This window comes from Monodelphis domestica, chromosome 1, assembly GCF_027887165.1.
Source record: "Monodelphis domestica isolate mMonDom1 chromosome 1, mMonDom1.pri, whole genome shotgun sequence".
Classification (NCBI taxonomy): domain Eukaryota; kingdom Metazoa; phylum Chordata; class Mammalia; order Didelphimorphia; family Didelphidae; genus Monodelphis; species Monodelphis domestica.
In genome coordinates this window covers 750,171,720-750,196,746 of record NC_077227.1, presented here as the reverse complement: position 1 = coordinate 750,196,746, position 25,027 = coordinate 750,171,720, and the positions used below count along the sequence as shown (strand labels likewise).

The window sequence follows — 25,027 nt, the reverse complement described above, 5'->3', positions numbered from 1 at the left end:
ATCAACCCAAGATCTCAGACACCACGGCTGAAAGGATCCAAAAGAGAGAAAACAAACTGAGTCATTGTTACTGAGACAGAAATGGACCATGGAGGGAGGGACGGACCTGGTCACGGCACCCACAGACTGGCCCTAACACCGTGGGGTGAGCCACCTCACCCAAGTCTCAGTTTCCACTTCCATAAAATGGGTGTAATAAGAGCATCTACCTGACTGAGTTATTTATTGTGAGAATCAAAGTTTAGAAACACGGACAGACAGACAGGTGGATGGGTAGATGGAGGGATGAACGGATGGACAGACAGATGGATAGAAGGATGGATAGAAGGAAGGAAGGATGGATGGATGGATGGATGGATGGATGGATGGATGGATGGATGGATGAACGGATGGACAGACAGATGGATAGAAGGAAGGAAGGATGGATGGATGGATGGATGGATGGATGGATGGATGGATGGATGGACGGAAGGACGGATGGATGGAAGGATGGATGGATGGAAGGATGGATGGATGGATGGATGGATGGATGGATGGATGGATGGATGGAAGGATGGAAGGATGGATGGAAGGATGGAAGGATGGATGGATGGATGGATAGATGGATGAAAAGATGGATGGAAGGACGGATGGATGGAAGGATGTATGTATGTATGGAAGGATGGATGGATGGAAGGACGGAAGGACGGATGGAAGGATGGATGATGGATGGAAGGATGGATGGATGGATGGATGGATGGTTGGAAGGATGGATGGATGGATGGAAGGATGGAAGGATGCATGGATGCATGCATGGATGCATGGATGGATGCATAGATGGATGGATGGAAGGATGGAAGGATGGATGGATGGATGGAAGGATGGATGGATGGATGGATGGATGGATGGAAGGATGGAAGGATGGATGGAAGGACGGATGGATGGAAGGATGTATGTATGTATGGAAGGATGGATGGATGGAAGGACGGAAGGACGGATGGAAGGATGGATGATGGATGGAAGGATGGATGGATGGATGGATGGATGGTTGGAAGGATGGATGGATGGATGGAAGGATGGAAGGATGCATGGATGCATGCATGGATGCATGGATGGATGCATAGATGGATGGATGGAAGGATGGAAGGATGGATGGATGGAAGGATGGAAGGATGGATGGACGGATGGATGGAAGGACGGATAGAAGGATGGATGGATGGAAGGATGGAAGGATGGATGGATGCATGGATGCATGAATGCATGGATACATGGATGGATGCATAGATGGATGGATGGATAGAAGGAAGGATGGATGGATGGAAGGAAGGATGGATGAATGGACAGCTTGATAGACATACCAGCAGGTAGATGGAAATTGCATTGTAAACCTTAAAGCATTTCTCTAAATCAATCCCTTTTCTTCACCCCTCCTCCCAAGCCAAGAAGGGACCTCAGCAAACACATTTTCAGAAATGGCGGGAGCTTCAGGTCATGGAATGTCGAGCTTGAGGAACTCCGTGGAGGCCAGGACACCAAGTCCAGGCTCCCTTACTTGCATTTGCTGGCTGTGTGACTCTTCAGTCTCTCTGTGCCTCAGTTTCCCCATCTGGGAAACATGGATAAGAGCAGCACCCTGGCCCGAGGCTCTTGTTTCTAGCATGGTAGAGAAGTGCCCAGTGCCAGGCAGGAAGGCAGTGAGCGTCCCATCAACAGAGCTGGTGGTCTGGAAGATGCTGCTGGTGAAGCTCACCTGATCACAAGCTCAGATGCCGTGGGGCCAGGGCTCCCAGGCTCGTGCCTCCCTGGCCAGGGCAGGGGCAGAAGGAACTCCCAATTGCTCTGAGGCAGAGAGAGCACAGGCTGATAGAAGCAAGTGTCCCAGCATAGACCCCCAATAAGCTCTCCTCATCCAGCTGGCTTTCAAGGGGAGTTGGGGCTGGGGTGGATGGAGGCCCCCGCCAGCTGACATGACTCGGCACACACAAGCCCCAAAGAGGAGGAGGATGCCTAGCACTGCTGTCCCCATTTAACAGATAAGTAAACTGAGGCTCCAAGGAGCAGCGGTGCTGGTTTACGATTCTATGGCTCTCTAAGTAGGGAGCAAACACGACTGTCTCCATTGGTAGATTAAGGTCCAGAGACGGATCCCAGAAGCCAGCTGTCCAAACAGACATGACCTGAGGCTATGGTGGATGGGCAGCCCAGTCCCATCTCCCTTCTTCCTCTCCCTATGCCAGGAGCAGAGCCCACAGGAACCCCAGAAATGTCACCTGCCAGGAGGCGGCCCCCAAGACAGCAAAGACCCGGCAAGAGAGAGAGCCGGGGGGAGACCCAACAGCTGCCCTCCTAGCACCCACAGTCCAGGAAATGCCTGAGAGCAGCCACACACTGGTGCCCAGAGGGAGAGGTGCTGCCTGCATCTGCGCAGGAATAGACCCCTGCTGACTGTCTCCCCCTTTAGACAAAGTCTGTCCAAGGGGTGGGACAGCCAGAGTCAGGGAGAGCCAAGAGAGTGGGGGAAAGTGGAGGAGAGCTGTAGAGAGCCAGAAAAGAGCCAGGGAGAGTCAGAGAAGAGCTGGGGAGAGCTGGGGAGAGCCAGGGGAGAGCCAGAAGAACTGAGGAGAGCCGGGGAGAGCCAAGGTAGATTCGAAGAAGCTCAGAAAAGAGCTGGGGAGAGCCAAGGTAGATCTGAGGAGAGCAAGGAGAGCTGAGGAGAGCCAAGGTAGATCCGAGGAGAACCAGGAGAACTGAGGAGAGCCAGGGAGAGCCAAGGAGAGCCGAGGTAGATCTGAAGAGATCCAGAAAAGAGCCGAAGAAGAACTGGGGAGAGCTGAAGAGAGCCAGGGGAGAGCCAGAAGAACTGAGGAGAGCCGGGGAGAGCCAAGGTAGATCTAAGGACACCCAGAAAAGAGCTGGGGAGAGCTGAGGAGAGCCAGGGAGAGCCAAGGTAGATCTGAGGAGAGCAAGGAGAGCTGAGGAGAGCCAGGGAGAGCCAAGGAGAGCCGAGGTAGATCTGAAGAGACCCAGAAAAGAGCCGAAGAAGAACTGGGGAGAGCTGAGGAGAGCCAGGGGAGAGCCAGAAGAACTGAGGAGAGCCGGGGAGAGCCAAGGTAGATCTGAGGACACCCAGAAAAGAGCTGGGGAGAGCTGAGGAGAGCCAGGGAGAGCCAAGGTAGATTCAAAGAGACTCAGAAAAGAGCTGGGGAGAGCTGAGGAGAGCCGGGGAGAGCCAAGGTAGATCTGAGGAGAGCAAGGAGAGCTGAGGAGAGCCAAGGTAGATCCGAGGAGAACCAGGAGAACTGAGGAGAGCCAGGGAGAGCCAAGGAGAGCTGAGGTAGATCTGAAGAGACCCAGAAAAGAGCCGAAGAAGAACTGGGGAGAGCTGAGGAGAGCCAAGGTAGATCTGAGGACACCCAGAAAAGAGCTGGGGAGAGATGAGGAGAGCCAGAGGAGAGCCAAGGTAGATTTGAAGAGACTCAGAAAAGAGCTGGGGAGAGCTGGAGAAGAACTGGGGAGAGCCAAGGTAGATCGGAGGGGAGCCAGGAGAGCCGGGGAGAGCCAAGGAGAGTGGAGGTAGATCTGAAGAGACCCAGAAAAGAACCGAAGAACAACTGGGGAGAGCTGAGGAGAGCCGAGGTAGATCCAAGGAGAGCCAGGAGATCTGAGGAGACCCAGAAAAGACCTGGGGAGAGCTGAGGAGAGCCGGAGAAGCTGAGGAGAGCTGAGGAAAGCCGAAGAACTGGGGAGAGCTGAGGAGAGCCAGGAGAGAGCCAGGAGAGCTGGGGTGACAAGGACAAGACCCCCAAACCCCAGCCAGCATTCCAGAGGCAAATGGGCATTGGGGAAGGGAGCTTCCACGCCAGGGCCCTGGAAGGCACTCTAGCATCCCCTTCAGTCCTGGCCAGGACCACGGGGCAGACCCTGGCTGGGGGGGGGGGGGGGGGGGGAATTTTAACCCCTTCTTTTCCATCTCAGTCAACAATGCGTATCAGGTCCACGGCAGAAGAGCCATAAGGGCTGGGCAACAGGGGTTCAGTGACTCAGCCAGGGCCACCTGGCTTGGATGGTGGTGTTACCCCCAGTGTACAGAGGTAGCCACTGAGGCAGGCTTAAGCGATATGGCGGGGTCAGTAAGTGTCTGAGATAGGATCTGAACTCGGGTCTTTCTGCCGCAGGCCCGCTGTGCCACCTAAACTAACAAGAAGGCCTGGAAAAAGCCAGAGCCGAGTTCAAGCTTCCCTTAGATGCGCACAATGCCAGCTCCAACCCTTTTTTAACCTAAGGTCAGGAGGGAGACACGTGCTCTGCCCCCCCCCCCATTATCCCGGCTCTCTCAGGTGTGGAGACGAGCTCCTGGGCTCAAGCCTGGCCTCAGACACTTCCTAGCTGGGGAACCCTGGGCCAGTCACTGCATCCCGCCCGCCTCAGTTTCCTTGTCTGTCAAAGGAGCCAGAAAAGGAGCCGCAGCCACGGGAGGCAGGGGCAGAGGTGCGGGCAAGAAGAGACAGGACAGAGGCGGAAGCGGGGACAGAGGCTCTGCGCCGGGCCGCGTCTCGGGCTCCCCGCAAGTCCCGGTTAGACCCTCAGCTCCAGAGAGGGACACGGAGCGCAGAGCCCCGCTCGGCGCCGGCCCGCCCGCCCTCTCTCGCCTCTGACCTTCTCCCCCCTCTCCGTCCCGGACTCTCAGCCGCGGCTTCTTCATTTTCTCCTGTCCCGCTTCTTCCTGTCTCTCCTCCTTCCTCTTCCCCCCCCCAACCCGTGTCCCCAACCCCCCCGCCCCCCCTCCTCTTCTCGCCCCGTCAGTTACCTCGTCACTTGCACACTCGTACACACTCCCGCACGCGCGCCGCCGGGCTGTGGCCGCCCCCCCCCCCGGCCCCCTCCCCCAGGCCGCCCAGACCCAGGCCGAGGCCTTACCCGGGCTTGCGTCGGGGCCGGAGCACCCCGAGCCTTTTCCAGGGCTGAGTCCCAGGAAGCCGAAGCTGCAGCCGGGGTCGCCCCAAGCCGCAGCAGCGGCCCGAGCGCTCCTCTTTGTATGCAAACACTGAGGGTGCTGGCTGTCAATTCCGCGCCGAAGACCGCCCGCCCAGAGGTGGAGCCCAGATGTGCGTGGGGGGGACCCAAGGGGGAGCGCGGGGGCCGGCGGCGGGGCTCAGGGGCTGTGCGCTAGGCTAGGCTGCAGAGCTGGCTCTAGGCCGGCGTCAGTGTTCTAGGACAAACACTGCCCCCTCCCCCCCCCCCCCCCCGGGCTGGCGGGAGGGGGCCGGAGCGTGGGACGAGCCGGGACAGGGGAAGTAAAGGGCCTTTGGATGAACTTTACGGCTGTGCTCCTCGGGTGGTTTTATGGGTAAACATGAGCAGGACGGAAAGGAAGGGGGTGGGGGAAGAAAGAGAGAAAGGAGGGAGGAGACAGGCCGACGGGACTCCTTTCTCCGGGGGCCCGGATGCTCCCGGTCGGGCTCAGATACGGAAGCAGGTCCTGCAAGGGCTGTGGGGGCTGAGCCAGGCCCCAAGGGGGAGGCCCAGCCGGGGCCTGCTGTGAGACCTTAGACAAGTCACTTCACCTCTGTCTAGACCTCGGTTTTCTCCCCTGTCCCCTGCGAGAATGGGGCTCCTCTGCTTAAGCCCCTTCATGTCACAAGTGAGGGCGCCCGGGGTAGGAATCGAACCTGGGTCCTCCCTGGGGCTCCAGACCCGTCGTCCTCCAGCCTCCAGGGCTTTGCGGCGGAGTCCCCGGGTACAAAAGAAGGGAAGCCCCTTTCCACTCCACCTCAGACCCCCCAGGCTCCCGGGCTCCAACCCAGAGTCCTCTGGGAAATCGGGGTTTTCCTGTCGGATCCACGTCGGAGACTCTCAGGGGGCCCCTCCCTTCCCTTACCGCTAGGGCTGGCCGGCCCCCGGGTTCTACTGCACGAGTCACCCTTAGCCTCAGTTTCACCCACAGTAAAATGAGAGGGTCGGGCCCCTGAGAAAGGGGGAGCACCTGGTCCTGGGTTCCAGTCCTGCTGGGGGGGGGGGTCCCTGGACTGCAGGCCCGGCTCCGCCCTCCCCTACTTTGTGACCTTGGGATGGTCCGGCCCCTCTGGAGCTGCCTTTTCTCCCCGGGAGGGAGAAGCCCTCCTGCAGCCTCCTCCCTGGATGCCTGGAGTACGAGGCTGCGGCCGTCCGGCACCCCCCTCAGAGGGCTCCTCCGGGTGACTAGTGATGACTCAGCCACAGGAGGAGGAGAGCTGAGGTGATCCGCTCAGCCAATGAGGAGACGCCTCCAGGAGCAGCCCAGGTCCCCGCGCGACGTCAGGGAGGGGCGGGGCCAGGAGAGGAGAGGCCTCCAGCCTCCCTTCTGGGAGGGGGAGGGGAAGCGGAGGTGACACACACTGAGCCCTGGAAGCTAGGTCTTGGGGCCTCCTCTATTCTAGGCCTAGAAAGCAATTGAGGAAGGCCTAGGCCGTGTGACCTTACACAAGTCATTTCCTCTCCCTGGCCTCTCCTACTCCAGGTCACTTGGGGCCTCCATTCTGGCCCAGATTATGGGAAAATTAGGACTTGAACCCAGAACCTCCAGGCCAGGCCTCCTTCCAGCCTCCCTCCCCATCTCATTTTCCAGAGGCCCTCTAGACATCCCCCCCAGAGGGTCCAGAAATGCAGCAGCCTTGGCATGGGAGGCCCCAAACAACCCACTGGGGGAGGGGAGGCCTAGGCGCCTCCTCCTCCCGAAGGCCCCCCATCCAGGCTCAAAGAAGATGAGGACTGAGCAAGCCTGCAGGTCCCGGCACCCCGTTGGCCTCAGTTTCCTCCTCTGTAAAATGGGCCAGAGAAGATCTCTCTTGGGTCCCTGAAGGCCACAGCCAAATAACAAAGACCCCCCTGGACTTCAGGGGAGGAAGTGACCTTCGCCAAGCGGCCTCCCTGCCCTCCTCTGCCCCGAGTCACCCCGGCACGTCCTAGGCACCTGAGAGGGAGGGAGACAGGCCCAGAGAGGGCGAGAAGCAGGCCAGGGTGACCCCGCAGCTGTGAGCGAGGCTGGCACCCGTGTGTGGGGACACAGACACACAGCCGGAGGCCCTTCCAGCTCCTGGAGAGGCCTCGGGGCTCCGCCCTGACCCCCCAGTACATGGAGCTTCAGGAGGCTCATGGCGGAACATGGAACAGAGAATGGCAGAGGAGGGGTGGAGTCCCAAGTGTAGAGCAGAGCTCTGAGTGCCGAGGGAGGGCCACACCCAAAGTCAAGAAGACCCGAGTTCAAATTCAGCCGCAGACACACTACCTGTGTGACCTTGAGCAAATCACATCCCCGGCTGCCTCAGTTTCCTCATGTGTAACATGATCCGGAGAAGGAAGTGAGAAAACCAAACGGGGTCAAGGCGAATCTGACAAGAGAAATGACTCCACCGAGACAGAACCTTACCTAAAAATGAAAGGATATCTTGGAGCCTATAGAAATAAGCTCGTGGAAATCATCAAACATTCTTAAAACGAGCAACAGGAAGATCCCATTCCCTGGAGCCATCAGGCCTGCGCTCTACGAATGTCAAAATGGCAGTCCAGCCAGGCGGAGTCCCAGCCCTGCTTGGGACTCTGGTGTAAGCAACCTCAAGCAAACCCCCCAACCTGCCCCAGCCTCAGTTTGCTCATCTGTAAAATAAAGAGGCTGCGGGTAATGATGTCTAGAGACCCTTCCTATGAGAGGAGAGAGGTGAAGGCAGCACCATTTCCAGGCTAAGGAAGCCAGCCGGAGGGCCAAAGACAACAAAAGCTATGCCTCACCCCCAAGGAGCTGAGAACCTATTTGTGTTTTCAGATGAACTAAGTCAAGACGGCTGAGGAAGGGGAGAGCTTTAAGGACGAGGGAAGGTCTGCTGTGGTAACCTTCCCCTCCACTGAACCTGGAAGAAAGGATTCCATTCTAGACATAAGGTTCAACCTGGGCAAAGGCATGGAGGTGGGAGATGGAATAACATCTTCAGAGAATCGCAAGTGGGCTAGCTGGAGAAGGACAGTGATGCAAACAAAAGAAGCCTGGAAAGATGAGCCAGATGGAGACCACAAGGGGCCAGGCAAGCCATCCCGACAAAATTAGCCAAATGGGGATTGTATTGAGCTAGAAAAAGGAATCCCAAAATTCATTTGGAAGAATAAAAGATTAAGACTACTGAAAGAATGAATGGGGGAAATGGAAAGGAAGGAAGTCAGGGAGGACCTGCTTAAAGCAGAAATTATCAGAACTGAGAAATAGAAAGGTGGATCAGTGGAACAGAACAGACACGCAGCGAGCAGTACCCAAGGGATTCACAGCAAGCTTGCATTTGACAAGAGCATAGATTCGGGTTTTAGGACTGAGAAATCACTCTTTGGTCAGGACAGCTGGAAAGTAGTTTGGCAGAAACTAGGAACAGACCACGATCTCACACCATTCACCAAGATAAAAGCAAACTGGATACATGATCTAGAAAAAAAAGGAGACATCAGAAGCTAATTCGAAAAACAGGAAACACAGTAGCTATCAGATTTGGGCACGGAAGATAAATTTATGAGTCAACAAGAGATAAAGGACATTATGAAATGTTAAATGGATAATTCTGAGTTCAGCAAATGGGAAAGTTCTTGTACAAAAGAAACCTGTTGTCAAGATAAGAGGGAAAACAGAAAATTGAGGGGGGGTCCTAAAATATAAAGAAAACTTTGTCACATTTATGGGACTAAGAGCCATCCCCCAATTGATAAATGGGCAAAAGATATGAACAAATAATTTTCAGATGAAGACATCTAAGTCATATATAGATATAGGGGAAAATGCTCCAAATGACTACTAATTAGAAAAATGCAAACCAAAACAATTCTGAAATATCTCACTCCCATCATACTGGCTAAAATGACAAAAAGGGCAAAGCGACAAATTTTGGAGAGTATAGGGGGAAAATAGGGGATACTCATACATTGTTGGTGGAGCTATAAACTGATCCAACCATTTTGGAGAGTCATTTGGAATTATACCCACAGAATTATAAAGCTGTGTGTTCCCTTAGACCCAGCAATGGTCAGGGGAAAAGGAAAAGAACCAAAATATTCCATACTGTTTACAGCAGCAATCTTTATGATGCCAACAAACTGGAAATTGAGGGGATGCCCTTCAATTGAGGAGTAACTAAACAAATTGTGGTATATGGTGGTGATGGAATATTACATAAGCCATGAGGAAGGATGAACAGACTGTTGTTTAAAAAATTTGGAAAGAACCACACAAGATAAATGAACAGTGAAATGAGTAAAACCAAGAAAATATCACACACCGCTACAGATTTAATACTGGAAGAATATATTGTGAATTTTACTTCCAGAGAGGAAAGATGAAAGACAGAATCTGTATGGACACGTCTGTCTCTCAGATGATGCCTCCTGTGATGTGGGGAGGGTGGGAGGGGCTGGGAACTTAGGAATGAATTCTCTTAATGAAAAAATCAAATCAAATCAAAAGGCCCGGCAAAAAAAGTTTGCCTTTTGTCTTTGAGAAAATAGGCAGCCATCCAAGCTTCTTGGGAAGGGGAAAGGCAGGGACAAGCTATTGCTTTAGAAGTTCCATCTTTAAAGGAAATTTAACATAAAGCAAAGATGCCTTAGCAAATATCAATAATGTCAAAGGCTGCAGAGAGCTCAAAGAGGAGGAGGATTGAGAAAATCCCAATGGATTTGGCCATTAAGAGATCGTTGGTCACTCTGGAGAGTGTTGTTATGGTGGACTGATGAGGCCGGGAGCCAGAGTGGAGAAAATGAAGAAGAAAGTGAGAGGACAGAAGTGGAGGCATCAACTGCAGACTGTCTTCTCCAGGAGTTTAGCCCCAAAGGGAAGAGGGATATATGGAATGACGGAGGGGATGGACAGATGCAGTGGAGGGGTTTTGAGGACAGGAGAGACACGGGCATCTTTGTAGATGGCAGGCGGGAGCGGTTGAAAAGAAGTGAGAAGGTGGAGATGAGAGAAGGGCCAGTCTGGGAGAGGAGAATGGAATGGCGTTTCTTGGGCATGTAGAGGGCTTTCTTTGGCAGAGAGAAGGGTCCCCTCTTCTTAGGAAATGAGATAGGGGTAAAGGAGGAGAAGACGAGTAGATAACATCTGAGTGAGGTGAGGTGAAGAGGAGGCTCTCAGAGAAAGCCCTCAAGAAAAGACAAGGTTCTCAGCTGAGAAGCAGCCCTTTGATCTATGTCTTAAGGTCCCTTCTGGCCTTGACTTTATCTCTTTTATGTTCCAAGGTCCCTTTTACCATTGACATTCTCTTTGCTGTGTTCTAAGATCACTTCCAGATATCGTTCCATGTTCTAAGTTCTTTCCCTGTTTGAACATTGTCTATTCTCTGTTCTAGATCCCTTCCTGTTCTGAAGTCCCTTCCATTTCAGACATTCTGTGTTCATCTCTTTCAGTCCTGATATGATTTTTCTATGTTCTAAGGTTCTGTGGAACTCTAACATCCTAACAAGAAAACCATTGCTCTTTGGGGAAAGTCAGATTTTTATCACTTCAAACACAAGATGCTTACTGAGCCCCCCTCCTTTGGTAGTACCGTCTCCTTTTGAAATCTCTTTGGATACGTTCTCTTCCTATTGTCAGAGAGGTGACAAATCACAGGTACAGAATTGGCCATATATTTTCAGAAACAGAAAAATGTTGTTCTGAATGCTTGATTTTATATATTTATTAAAGGAAGGGCTCTCTGTGGTTCCATTTTGTATTCCAGTTCCCACATTCCATGTTCCATATTTTAAAGTTCTTTTCAGCTGACATTTCATAGTTCTCCCAACTCTAACATTCTATGTTCTATGCTCTTATGTTATAATTTAAAGTTCTCTTCCTGTTCTAACCTACTTTGTTCCAAGGTTCCTCCAAGTTTTGATATTCTGTGATTCCTGTAACTCCAGAGACTTCCAGCAGATTCAGAGATGTTTAGGCAAAGGCTCTGGAGGAAGGAATGCTCAGTATTTCATATGCCTCAGGTAATCCCAGAAGGATAAGGACTAAACTCGGGTCTCCACAAGTTACACACGTATACATGGAGGAAGACCAGCTCTGGCACCAAAATCAGAACCTGGCCACATGAGCAGCGCCAACATCCTGGTTCAGCCCTACAGGTGAGAGCTGAGAAGTTCAGAAACCTTCACAAGAGGCACCTGCAAGAGGAAGATGAGTGATATCAATGGATAACTGGAAGGCTAGCGATGCCCTACAGTAAAAAGGAAGTTGGGAGAAGGAATGGGTTTGGAGGAATGTTGGCTTAAAAGTGCCATTGGGGCATCCAATTGGAACTGTCTAGCTGATAATGGAAGTCAGGTTTAGAGCTCGGAATAGAGGCACTTGAGATATAGATGTAGATAAATGGAGAAAATAGAAAGACCCAGAAAGAGACAGAAACAGACCTAATGGATGGATGGCTAAATAGACAGAAACAGAAGTGGATACAGTTTAAAATATAGGTGAGAGATGGATAGCTAGGGATAAACAGAGGAAGAAATATATAGTTGATAATAAGAGAAGAGACACTGAGAGAGAATAAGAGAGATAGAGACAAAGACACAGAAATATAGATAGAATGGTGGTAGGTAGATGGCTAGATATAGAATTAGAAGCAGAAATGAATACATAAAGTTAGAAATATAGACAAGGATATGCAAAGAGAAGAGGACTCAAGAAAGAGCCTTGGGGACCTCACTTGGCTTCTGTCTTGCACTTCTCCAATGCATTTAGGTCAATTTTTATATTCTATGGATCTGTGTTTGCGCCATCTCCTCCACCATATTGCCTGCCCTTTTGAATTGTTCTCTCCATCCTATCTAGCTGCCAAGCACTAGACTCTATAAAATATGGGCATTGTGTATTGTTGTATTGTCGTGAGTTGTCTTGGATTAGGTTGAAGTGAATTGAATTGGAGAAGCCAAGTACTTCCCCATGAGGGCCTTCTCTGCATATCCAGCCTCATGAGGAATTCAAAATGGTGGCCACACATCAGGTGGGATCTCAGGGAGTGCCAACAAAATAGGCATCTTCCCAGATGAATGAAGATCCTATTGTATGTAGGCTTCCACTACTTTAGGCCCTGCCAAGCTATGGATAGGTAATATAAAGGTTGGTTTTAATTCACTGAGTTTCTGTTAGAGGTTGGTACCAATGAAGATGCCATTTTCCCCATCTCAATTAATGGATCTGCCAAATATTCCTCCAGGCTTCCCACCCCGAGACCTCCAATGAAGAAGCCCTGCTTCAGATGGACAGCAGAGAGATTTGGCCCAACTTCAGAAGAAGGCAGTCACTGAGCAAAGAGTGGGTCTGGGGTCCCCTTTTCACAGATCATCAGAATTTTGAAGGGACCTTGGAATATAAAACAGAGATTATCAGGGCTGAGAGTGTCCTTAGAACAGAGGATGACAACTAGAAAGGAGCATAGGACACAGAACAGAGAACGTCAGAACTAGGGTGGACATTAAAGAGAATATAGAACATGGAATGGTGAAGCTAGAACATAGCCTCTTCAGGTCCAATAAGCATTTATTAAGAACCTGCAGCTAGAGACACAGTGGATAAAGTTCTGGGCCTAGAGTTAGGAAGACTCGTCTTCATGAGTTCAAGACTGGTCCAGATGTGTGACCCTGAGAAAAACCTTCTTCGCCTCATTTTCCTCATCTGTAAAATGGGTTGGAGAAGGGCATGGAAAACCACTCTAGTATCCTTGTCAAGAAAACTCCAAATGGGGTCACGCAAAGAGTTGGACATGACTAAAACGACCCAACAACAAAAATGCATGTCACTGAGGGAACAAAGACAAAGAGAACGAGCCCCTGCCCTCAAGAAGCTTATGTTCTACTGCAGTGAGCGATCTCGTCCAGGTCCCTCATGTCACACAGGAGGAGACTGGAGACCCCAAAGGAGAAAGGACTTGGCCAAGGCGACCCACTGAAATTAACTCAGCGGGTCAGCACTGGGCTCTCGCTACCCTGCTGTCCGCCTGTCTGTCCAGACTCTTTCCCCATTGCCCTCAGTCTGAGAGTTTTGTCCCCAGAGAACAAGAAGTATGATGATAGACCCGGGGGCACCCAGCACCCTGCAGAGTGCCTGGCAGATAGAAGGCGTGCCATAAATGCTAACTGACTGACTGAGCACCCTCACAAGGCCTAAGCAAGTCCCCGGAGCAGTTCCTTCCTGGCTGCCTTTTACCTTTTTTCTCAGAAGAAAGCCTCGTGTGCCCCACGACCCCTGCCCTGCATACGTGCCCTTTGACATGGTGGAAGGTGGTTGGCCCCACGGCTTCCGCAGCCTCAGACTTCGATGCCAATCTTGAGGAAGCTCCGTCCCCCGATTCCATCTTGGCTCTCGCATGGTGTACCCCAATCAGCATGGCAGACTACCAAACAGGAGCTGGTTCCAGGATGGGCATGCATGGCTCCCTCTCTTCCCCTTCTTCACTCCCTTCCCTTCTTGTCCCAGTCTGGTCTTTCCCCTGGTTCCTCCAATTCTTCCTCCTGTCATTTTTCCTCCTTCTCCATCTTCCTTTGACCCTCCTTTTCCCTCTAGAGAGACCCTGGGAAAATGAGGCACCGTTGCCTGGCAGGATTGTGACATCAGCATTTCAGAGGGGGCAGATGAGGAGAGAAAGGCAAGAAAGGATGATGGGGACTGGGGTGGGTAGAGCAGAGCCACTCCAAGAAGGGAAGGTTGAATATGGGGCTTCTAGATGGGTGACCCTGGGCAAGTCACTTTACCCCTGTGGCCCAGGCCTTACCACTCTTCTGCCTAGGAACCAAAACTTAATAAGGGAAGGGGTTAAAAAAAAGAATATGGCGGTTCTTCATCTGGGTCCACTTGCAAAGCTCATTTACTCTTTCAATGGACTGTAAGGAAATTAGGAACCCCGAGAATGTTGTCTTTGTAGTCTTCGGTATTCAGAAATGTCCTTCTGGGAAGAAGTAGGGAGGCTTCCCCAGGGGCCGTGCCCACGTGCCCACGGGCACCATGATGCCCAAAGCTGACTTTGTAGAGGAAGAGGCAGTTCTGGCCCTGGTCCGAATGCCATTCATGCTTAGAATTGGCCTCACTTCCTTCTGGGACTTCTTTTCTTCTACCATAGGTAAGGTAATAGGTGTGTATTAGGTGCCTCCTATGTGTCGGGCACCATGCTAAGCAGAAATAACATAATATCTTAATCATCTAATACAAATATTATCTTATCCCCAACCACGACCCTGAGAGGTAGGTGCTGTTGTTATTACTCACAATTTACAGTTGGGGAAACTGAGGCAGCCAGTGGTTAAGTGACTTGTCCTGGGGTCACACAGCTATTGTTTTTATGTCAAATTTGAACTCCAATCTTCCTGACTCCAGGCTTAGAATTCTATGCACTGCCTCCTACCTAGAGAAAGACAGGACTGAACTCAATGGACTACAAGGTCTTTGGGGGCTCTAGAACTATCCAAAACACTGGAGCATCTGAGGTCAGAGGACCTGGATTCAAATCCCTCTTCTGATGGCGACTGCCCATATGATCTTGGGCAAGTCATTGAACCTCCGTCAGCCTCCATTTCTTCATGAGTAGGAAGCGTAACAACATCACTAGCCCATGAGGTCAAATCAGGAAAATGTTGAGGAAAGCAATAAATTTGGTTCCCAAACCCAAGCCTAGGAATGCTGACGCGCCATCTTGGCTGGCTCTGACCTCCGCTGTGTGGCCTCAGGAAAATCACTGACCCTCTCTGGGAGTCCTGGAGTCAGAGATTCACAACCAGAAGGAGCCTTTGAGGTCAAGTCCAGACTTCTTCCCATTTTACAGAAAAGGAGCCCGAGGCCTGCAGGGGCTGAGTGTGTGCCTGGTATCCAGTGGCTCCTCGGGGCTGGAGCCAGAATCCAAGCCATTGACCTTGGCCAAGTCTCAGACTGCTCATGGGCTCAATGGAGAGAATGCATGAATGGATGAGGGAGGGAGGGAAGGAGGGAGGGAAGGAAGGAGGGCAGGACTGGCTTTTCCATGGGGGTCAGGACCTGGCAGTGGGGGCAGGTAAGCCTGGGTAGCTGACATGGAGAGATGGGGGGTTATGCCAGTGGGAAAACAATTCATGGCCATGTGGAGGGGGGGAGCTCCCCCCATATTATCCTTATTATCTAATCCAATTTGCACACCAAGAGGAATCCCCCATCTAGGATGCATGGGGTCTTGGGCAAATCATGGGCCTCAACTTCCTAAGCTGTAAAATGGGGCAGGAAGCCTATATTAGCTCCTGCTTTGTGCCAGGCTCTGTTCCGGGTCCTGAAGACAAGAAGCCTAAAGGGAAGAGCAGGGCCAGCTCTCAAGGACCGGCTGGCTGTAACACGCTTCCAAGGAAGGGATGGGCTTTGCCCTCTTCCCTCCACCTTGGGATGCCATTTGGGAGTCTTCATGAACAGGCCGCGAGGTCCCAGGCGGAATCCATCCATCAACTCGAAGGCTCTCCTGAGCCCCCACGTGCTGGGCTCCCTCCAAGACCACCACGAATCTCCATGCAGAGTTGGTGCTCTTCTTTGCTTCCTAAGAGGATGGACGGTACCAAGGGATGATGTCTTGTCTCGTGAGTGAGGTAGTCGCACAAAGCCATCAGCCTCCCTCTCTCTTCCAAAGTCACCCCAGTCCAGTGGCCGGACAAAGTCAGGGGACTGGCAATGGCCAGGGATGCGGGCACATTCTAAGGTCTCCATGGCGCCCGGCACCCAGGCGATGCTGCCTCCCAAATGCTCTCTCGTTGATGTGGCTGGAGGGAGAGTCCATCACAGATTGGGCCACGGGACCCTGGACCAGAGCTGAGCTCCAAAGGGCGCCCTTCATTTTACGGATGAGGCAACTGACCACTGTGGGACAGACGTTCCTCTTCTGCCACATGAAGGCACTGGATGTGGGTCAAGGGCCTCCCAGCTCTCAGTCCACGGTCCTGTGAAGCCCTCGAGCTCGCCCTGTCAGACTGAAGCCATGAGATCTTATGATCTAGCCCCAAGCGACAGCCTCGCGCATGCCAAGGCCAACGGGAACTCTTCCTAGAGTCTCGTCATGGATGTCATGGCAAGCAAAAGGCCTTTCAGTGTCCGAGAAGCACAGCTCCCTTTCTAGCTGAGAGCCCTCTGGGGCTTACGAAGTCCTTTTCTCACAACATGCCTTGTGAGGCGAGCTCTGCAAGGACTATCATCCCCGCCTTACAGATGAGGAAACAGGCTCCGAGAGGAGACCGAACCTCGGAGGGTCATGGCCAAACCTGAACTCGGGGCTCTTGGCTCCACGGCCACCATCTTTCATTCTGTCAGACCATTTGTCCCACTCCGTGGAACAATCAGTGTGCATTTAGCATGTACCTACTGTGTACCAGCCCCGAGGCTAGATGTTAAGGACAAAAAAAATAAAGAATGAAACCAATCCTATTCTCGGTGAACTTACATTTTAATGGACAGAGCGAGAAGAGGGAAGAGCCAGATATAGTACAGAATATATTTAAACGTATGTATGTGTATATAGCATAAATACAAATAAATCAAATAAGGGAAGGGAGAAGGAGTTAAAAGGTTACGTACAGAAATCTAATGAGAAATCTTACTAAGGCAAAGGGAAATTAGAGCAAAACCTAACTGTAGGTCAAGGATCATCCCTTCGTTGGTGTTGCAGGCTCTCCAGGAATGCAATGGACTGGGGAGCCCGCCAACATGGGTTGACCTTTCTCTAAACTCGCCTGGGGTAGCTGGTTTCCAAGTTCTTGATTTCTTATTGTGAAACCTTAAAGAGGGATGTGCCAGACGGAATGGGATTTTCTTTTTTAACAAGAACCATATATCTTGGAACCGGAGGAAGACTGACTTGTGTGGTTTAGGTCTTCCCACAAATTGAGCCACTCACTCATGGACATGGGATTCCTCCATCATCCATTGCTTCCTTCCATTTCATCTTTGGTCACCTTTAGGACTCTAGGCTTTGAAGTCTACACTCCTTAGGTGGTATTTCCCCCCAAAAGGGAGAAATCCTCAGGAGAGGACTATGTGACAAAGACTTCTTCAAGTGCTCGGGAGTCTCCATCAACAATGAGAAATGATTGCTCCCTCTTATAAGTTTCTGATAGGGGAAAGTCAGGCATTGTCTGATATGCACCCTAAGTCCTGGGAGAACAGTAAGAGAAAAGGTAAAAAGCATCCCATGATTGGAATTTCTAAGCCAAGTCAGTCCATGTTGTTTAAAATTCTGACACTACTAAGAACGATTCTAATGGGAGAGAAAGGGGGGAAGTTAAGACAAATGTGAATATAGAGGGAATTCATTTGACTCATTTGGATTTTCAAAAGACAGGTGCAAAAGGTTAGAGCACTGGTGGCTAATGGAGGGTGGATCCAAAAGTGTGAGAAGGCCCCCCGAAAATCACAGAAATCTATGAAGAAAGGAAGAATTTGTGACCAAACAAGAGATAGATAGCTAGAGGATGTAAAAGGGTTCGTTGTGATTATATTAAATTTTAAAGGTTTTTGTACAAACAAAATCAATGCAACCAAGAGAAGAAGGAAAAGAGAAAGCTGGGGAAGATGTTTATAGCAAGAATCTTTGATAAAGGCTTCATTTCTCAAATATCTAGAGAGATGAGTCAGATTTATAAAAATAGAAGTCATTGTCCAGTGAATAAATGGTCAAATGATACAAACAGGCAGTTTTCAAAGAAATCCAGCTTTCTGGATATGAAAAATAAATCACTTTTGATTTGAGGAATGCAAATTAAAACAACTCTGAGGTACCACCCAACACCTGTTGGGTAGTCAGATCGACCCATCTGACAGAAAAGAAAAATGATGAATTTTGGAGGGGTTGTGGGAAAATTGTAACACTAATGTACCGTCGGTAGAATTGTGATCTGATCCGACTATTCTCGAGAGCAAATTGGAACTATGCCCAAAAGAGCTTTGAAGCTGTGCCTACCCTTTGGCCCATCAGTACCACTACTATCATGGTCTGCCTCCCAAAGAGGAAAAAAAAGGGAGAAAGGATTTAGTTGTACAGAAATATTTCTAGCAGCTCCACTTGTGGCAACAAAGAGTTGGAAATTAAGGGGATGTCCATTGGTTGGGAAATGGCCCAACAAGTTGTGGTATATGATTGTAATGAACTACTATCATGCTATAAGAAATGACTAGCAGGATGGTTTAAGAAAACCCTGGAAAGACATGCATGAACTGATGCAAAGTGAAGTGAGCAGAACCAGGAGAACATTTTACTCAATGGCAAATGTAAGATGATCAACATAAATGACCAAGTTCTGCTCAGCAATTCAGTGATCCAAGACTATCTCAAAGGCTCAACATGAATAACGCCATTTGTCCTCTGAGAAAGATTGAATAGAGTCTGAAGGCAGAATGAAACAAACCATATTTCTTTTTTCTTTAAATTTGAGATCTTTTCAGGGGGCAGCTGGGTGGCTCAGTGGATTGAGAACCAGTCCTAGAGATGGGAGGTCCTAGGTTCAAATCCGGCCTCAGACACTTCCCAGCTGTGTGACCCTGGGCAAGTCACTTGACCCCCATTGCCTAGCCCTTGCCACTCTTCTGCCTTGGAGCCAATACACAGTATTGACTCCAAGACGGAAGAAGGTAAGGGTTTAAAAAAAAAATTTGAGATCTTTTCAACAAAATGACTAATGTAGAAAAGTGTTTCACATGGCTGCACATGTAAAATCTATATCAGATTGCTTACCGTATTCAGGAAGGGGAGAGAGAAGGGAGGGAAGGTGAGAGAGGAAGAAAATTTGGGACTCAAAATTTAAAAAAAAAGAAAGTTTAATGGGAGGAAAAGCAACTGCCTGAATACAGCGGTTGAGGGGACATGTCAGAGGAGAGACTCTAAATGAACACTCTAATGCAAATATTATCAACAAAGCAATGGGTTCAAATCAAGAAAACATCTAATGCCCAGTGGACTTACGCGTCGGCTATGGGGGGTGGGGGGAGGAAAAGAAAATGAGCTATGTCTTTAACGAATAATGCTTGGAAATGATCAAATAAAATATATTAAAAAAAAGTTTAAAATTTTACATGTAGTCGGGGGAAATGTTATTAAAAAAAAGAAAAAAGAATACAGAGGATTCAAATGTCAATCGATTAACAAGCATTCTACTATTTACTAGGTACTAATGCAATCTCTGAGACCATGATGCAACCGAGTATGTATCCAGTCCCTGCTGCTAATCTTGATCTAAAACACCATGAACACAGGATCTCCCCCAGCCAGCCCTGCCCCATCCATATGTGGAACAATCAATTACAACAAATGGAGAGATTTTGAATACTGTGGATAAGTTCGCCTCCAGAGATGTGCCCATGGGTGAGGGCAGAGTGGGATGGATAGAGCATTCAGCTTGGAAGCAGAAAGACTCATCTTCATGAGTTCAAATCTGGCTTCCGATACTTACTAGCTGTGTGACTCTGAGTGAGTTACTTCACCCCGTTTGCCTCAGTTTCCTCATCTGTATAATAAGCTGAGGAGAGAATTGGCCAGAATATCCCCAAAGGAGTCACAAAGAGTCAGATATGACTGAAAACCCGCCTAAACAACCACCACAGAAGTTACCTTTGATGAACTCAAGTCAGCTGGGCTGTAAGCACTACGTCTAAGACTGCATTCCCTTTGATCCAGGAATACCACAGGCAACAGAAAGGCTCAGGATCATCAGTTTGGCACTAATGAGAACTTGGAGTTCATCTGACTCAACCTTTTCATTTTACAGATGAGGAAACCAAGACCTAGAGAGAGGAAATGATTGGCCCAAGATATCTCCCAATAGCGATCCAGCAGAGATGCGAACCCAAATCCAGCTCTCCTCCCCCTGGGTCTGTCTCCTGGGGCATAGGAGAGTCCTCTGCCCATCACAAGAGCAGTTCTGCCCGCAGTCAGTCAGCAGGGTGGTGACTTCCATCCTCCACAATGCTTGCCACATTTCCTTCCTCGTGTGGATGAAGGTAAACGCTGCCTCCACAAGGTTCTGTACTAGCTAGACCCTGACTTGGGCTTCTTCCTGTTCTTTCCATTTATTCAATCATTCATTCATTTTTTAAGCAGCTAATACCCCTGAGGAAACCCGCTAGGAGCTGGCAAAGCAACGACAACATGAAACCACCCCTGCCCGAGAGGAGCTTCCCCTCTCCTGGGGGACACAAGATGGAAGGCAACATGGAGCACAGACAAAAATCCTTTCTGGGGATGGGGACTAGGGATGATGGGAAAGAGCACTGGCATCTCTCCCCTCCTCCTCCTCCTTCTCCTCCTCGGTGCTGGGATCCCCTCGCAAGGTCTCCCTCCTCCCTCTCTCTTCCACAGCTTTGCTTGGAGTTTCCATAGTGACAGGCTTGGAGGACTCCCCAGGAATCCCAGAGCCATCTCCTGGACCTCCCACATGGCTGAGGAGGGGGCAGCCCCAGGCCCACTCAGATCGCTCTTTGTCTCTCACTCCTCTGTCCAACAAGAAAGTGGGCACTTACTTCTCTGCACTGACTCTGTCTCCTTTGATCCCCAGACACTTCTCAGCCTCACACCTGTCCCAACTGCCACCAACAGCTTCCATGGGTCAGGGTTCCTGGCCCCTGATTGGGCCGAGGACAGAATTTCTGGGCAGTGTCTCCTGTGACTGTCAGCAGGGCAGTCCCTCCTCTGAGACACCGTCCAGTCCACCACCAAAGCGAGGCTGGGAGGTGATTCAGAGGAAATGGCTCTCTTCAGGGCCCTCCTGGCCAATCCCATGGCCCTGGGCCATAGGGGTATGGGCTGGGAGGTTCTTTGAACAATCCGGGCCTTCTGCCTCCTACTCTAGCTGTCTTTCCCTTGGCCACAGGCCTACCTGCCTCCTTCCTTCTCCTCTAGCCAATGGGAAGAGCCTCTGGATGAGTATCCCGCCTCTAGTTTCTCCATGCAGGACTCCGCCATTAGGTCAAACTGCCTTAAGTAGGGCTTTTGTGACAGTCATAACTTGGGGTCTGCGTGGCTGGAACAAGCGCCACCAGCCGGTGGATGAATGGCCCAAAGGCCACTCTCACTTGAGCAGGAAGAGGAACAGCGAGCCGGCCGTAAAGCCCACCCTCGGCAAGCTTCCCACTTTAACAAAGAATGAACTTCTCTGGGCACCCCAAAATTCTGCCCTGCTCTCCCACAGGCCCTCCGTGAATGTGGGGCACAGACCTCTGTTCTACTCCTGGAACGTCTCCATGTCAACTATTCCTCACTGGCTCTCTGGACGGTGACCGTCTTCAAGGTGAAGGATCAGCCTCCCAAGGAGGGCTCTGGCAAGGACCTTCTCTGAGAGTCGGTGGAGGCCTCCTTCATCTCCTGGGTGCCCCTGGAGACGTTCATGGCCACTGCAGGTCAGCCCATGAGGCCCGGCTGCAGGACTCTGGATGACGGACGATGGATGCTCTCCTGCGTTCCCACTGGAGTCAAGCTGGGCTGTGTGCTTGCTTTCACCTCTGTTTGAACTGTCTCCAGAAGATCCAGAAGATCACCCGGTGAGATAAGAGGTCCTTTCTCCAGCTGGGCTGCCAAGCTTTCAGATCTGACTCCAGAGGGCACAACTCCAGTGGACTGGCCACATGGTTCGCATGCCTGACAGACCATTTCATGGAGAGTCCACACCGGGCAAGGGCTCACCGAGTTGAGACGCACTACAAGGACACGTTCAAGGTCTCTCTATAGAACTTCATTATCGATTGGGAGGCATTGGCAGCACCCTGCAGGTGTGCCCCATCCAAGAAGGGGCTGGACGCTCTGGGGAAGGAGGAACGGCAGTAGTTCAGAAGATCCGTGACATCCGCAGAGTTCAAGCCACCTCCATCCCAGACGTTCATACAGGCTACTTGTGCCCGTCCTGTGGTAGAGTGGGGTGGTCCGCCATGGCCAGGCACACTGTGCGCTGACCCCGACCCAATCATGCCATTTTGGTCCTCTTCTCGTAGACCAACCAACCATTCTAACGAACGTCGCTGAAAACTGCTGAGCTCGATCGTTTCTAAAAGGAGCAGCAGCACTCGGTAACTTTGGTTACTATCCACTAAAGGCAGCACTTGGTGACTTTGGTTACTATCCACTAAAGGCAGCACTCGGTGACTTTGGTTACTATCCACTAAAGGCGGCACTCGGTGACTTTGGTTACTATCCACTAAAGGCAGCACTCGGTGACTTTGGTTACTATCCACTAAAGGCAGCACTCGGTGACTTTGGTTACTATCCACTAAAGGCAGCACTCGGTGACTTTGGTTACTATCCACTAAAGGCGGCACTCGGTGACTTTACTAAAGGCAGCACTTGGTGACTTTGGTTACTATCCACTAAAGGCAGCACTCGGTGACTTTGGTTACTATCCACTAAAGGCAGCACTCGGTGACTTTGGTTACTATCCACTAAAGGCAGCACTCGGTGACTTTGGTTACTATCCACTAAAGGCAGCACTCGGTGACTTTGGTTACTATCCACTAAAGGCAGCACTCGGTGACTTTGGTTACTATCCACTAAAGGCGGCACTCGGTGACTTGGGTTACTATCCACTAAAGGCGGCACTCGGTGACTTTGGTTACTATCCACTAAAGGCAGCACTCGGTGACTTTGGTTACTATCCACTAAAGGCAGCACTCGGTGACTTTGGTTACTATCCACTAAAGGCAGCACTCGGTGACTTTGGTTACTATCCACTAAAGGCGGCACTCGGTGACTTTGGTTACTATCCACTAAAGGCAGCACTCGGTAACTTTGGTTACTATCCACTAAAGGCGGCACTCGGTGACTTTGGTTACTATCCACTAAAGGCAGCACTCGGTGACTTGGGTTACTATCCACTAAAGGCGGCACTCGGTGACTTTGGTTACTATCCACTAAAGGCAGCACTCGGTGACTTTGGTTACTATCCACTAAAGGCAGCACTCGGTGACTTTGGTTACTATCCACTAAAGGCGGCACTCGGTGACTTTGGTTACTATCCACTAAAGGCAGCACTCGGTGACTTTGGTTACTATCCACGGAAAGGCGGCACTCGGTGACTTTGGTTACTATCCACTAAAGGTAGCACTCGGTGACTTGGGTTACTATCCACTAAAGGCGGCACTCGGTGACTTGGGTTACTATCCACTAAAGGCAGCACTCGGTGACTTTGGTTACTATCCACTAAAGGCAGCACTCGGTGACTTTGGTTACTATCCACTAAAGGCGGCACTCGGTGACTTTGGTTACTATCCACTAAAGGCAGCACTCGGTGACTTTGGTTACTATCCACTAAAGGCAGCACTCGGTGACTTTGGTTACTATCCACGGAAAGGCGGCACTCGGTGACTTTGGTTACTATCCACTAAAGGTAGCACTCGGTGACTTGGGTTACTATCCACTAAAGGCGGCACTCGGTGACTTGGGTTACTATCCACTAAAGGCAGCACTCGGTGACTTTGGTTACTATCCACTAAAGGCAGCACTCGGTGACTTTGGTTACTATCCACTAAAGGCGGCACTCGGTGACTTTGGTTACTATCCACTAAAGGCAGCACTCGGTGACTTTGGTTACTATCCACTAAAGGCAGCACTCGGTGACTTTGGTTACTATCCACTAAAGGCGGCACTCGGTGACTTTGGTTACTATCCACTAAAGGCGGCACTCGGTGACTTTGGTTACTATCCACTAAAGGCGGCACTCGGTGACTTTGGTTACTATCCACTAAAGGCGGCACTCGGTGACTTTGGTTACTATCCACTAAAGGCGGCACTCGGTGACTTGGGTTACTATCCACTAAAGGCGGCACTCGGTGACTTTGGTTACTATCCACTAAAGGCGGCACTCGGTGACTTTGGTTACTATCCACTAAAGGCGGCACTCGGTGACTTTGGTTACTATCCACTAAAGGCGGCACTCGGTGACTTGGGTTACTATCCACTAAAGGCGGCACTCGGTGACTTTGGTTACTATCCACTAAAGGCGGCACTCGGTGACTTTGGTTACTATCCACTAAAGGCGGCACTCGGTGACTTTGGTTACTATCCACTAAAGGCGGCACTCGGTGACTTTGGTTACTATCCACTAAAGGCGGCACTCGGTGACTTTGGTTACTATCCACTAAAGGCAGCACTCGGTGACTTTGGTTACTATCCACTAAAGGCGGCACTCTGCCTCGTTTCTCAAATTTCAAGAGGACTGAGTCAAATCTGCAAGAAGCCAAAGTATTCCCCAACTGGCAGATGGTCAAAGGCCATGAAGAGACCGTTCTTAGAGGAAGAAGTTGAGTCAAGGGAAAAAATGCTCCAGAGTACTATTAGCTAGAGAAATGCAAATTACAACAACTGGGAGGTCCAGCCTCCCTCCTATCACATTGGTTAATGTGACAGAAAAGGAAAATAATAAATATCGGAGGGGATAGGGAAAGGCTGGAACCCTGATGGAGGCCATGCTGGAGTGCAGTCTGGAGCCATGGCCAAAGGACCACCAAACGATGCATGCCTTTGGACCCAGCGACACGGCTGCTAGGTCTGTATCCCAAAGAGATCAAGGAGAGGGACGGGACCTACTCGTACAAAGATATTGATCGCAGCTCGTTCTGTGGTGGCAAAGAATTGGAAATGGAGGGGACGACCATCCATGGGGGAAGGGCTGTGGTCTGGGCTTATGATGGAGTCCCAATGTGCCATGACAGACAAAATGAGCACAAAACACCTGGAAAGGCTTATATGAAGTGATGCAAAGCAAAGTGAGCAGAGCCAGGAGTAATAGCAAGAACATACGATGGTCAGTGCAAGGATCCAGGACAACTCCAAGAGATTCGTGACAAAAAAGGCTATCGACCGCCATAGAGGGAACTGACAAAGTCTGAATACAGATTAAAACGTGCCATTCTTCACTTCATTTCCTCCATGAATTTTTCTCTTGTGTGTCTTCTTTTATGACTGTATTGTATGATAACACACGTACAACCTAGATCATTACCTGCCATCTTGGGGAGGATGGAAACGTTGGAGGGAAAGAGGGAGAGAAAATGGATCACAATATGTCAGAAAATTGTTATTAAAAA

General features: G+C 50.4%; 1 protein-coding gene and 1 long non-coding RNA gene across 13 annotated transcripts in view; one reads left to right on the top strand and one right to left on the bottom strand.

The window, feature by feature from the left end:
• Positions 1 to 25,027, bottom strand: part of LPIN1 (lipin 1) — a 132,475-nt gene that overhangs the window by 45,808 nt on the left and 61,640 nt on the right. For 3 of the 12 annotated variants that reach the window (XM_056814743.1, XM_056814734.1, XM_056814742.1), the window contains exon 1: positions 4,897 to 5,075. The exons of 3 other annotated variants lie outside the window; for them this stretch is intronic. Coding sequence is in view for 4 of the 9 variants with exons in the window: in XM_056814724.1 (XP_056670702.1) it covers positions 13,175 to 13,336 (162 nt within the window). In the remaining 5 variants the exon portion in view is untranslated. Of the gene's footprint in view, positions 1 to 4,896; positions 5,076 to 13,174; positions 13,653 to 25,027 lie in introns of those variants that run through there. 6 more of the 12 variants (XM_056814733.1, XM_056814730.1, XM_056814724.1 and 3 more) reach the window with 5 other exon arrangements.
• On the top strand, positions 13,149 to 24,861 carry LOC107650712 (uncharacterized). The gene is made up of 2 exons (XR_001626535.2): positions 13,149 to 14,084; positions 19,126 to 24,861. It is a non-coding gene; the product is annotated as an uncharacterized LOC107650712 (long non-coding RNA).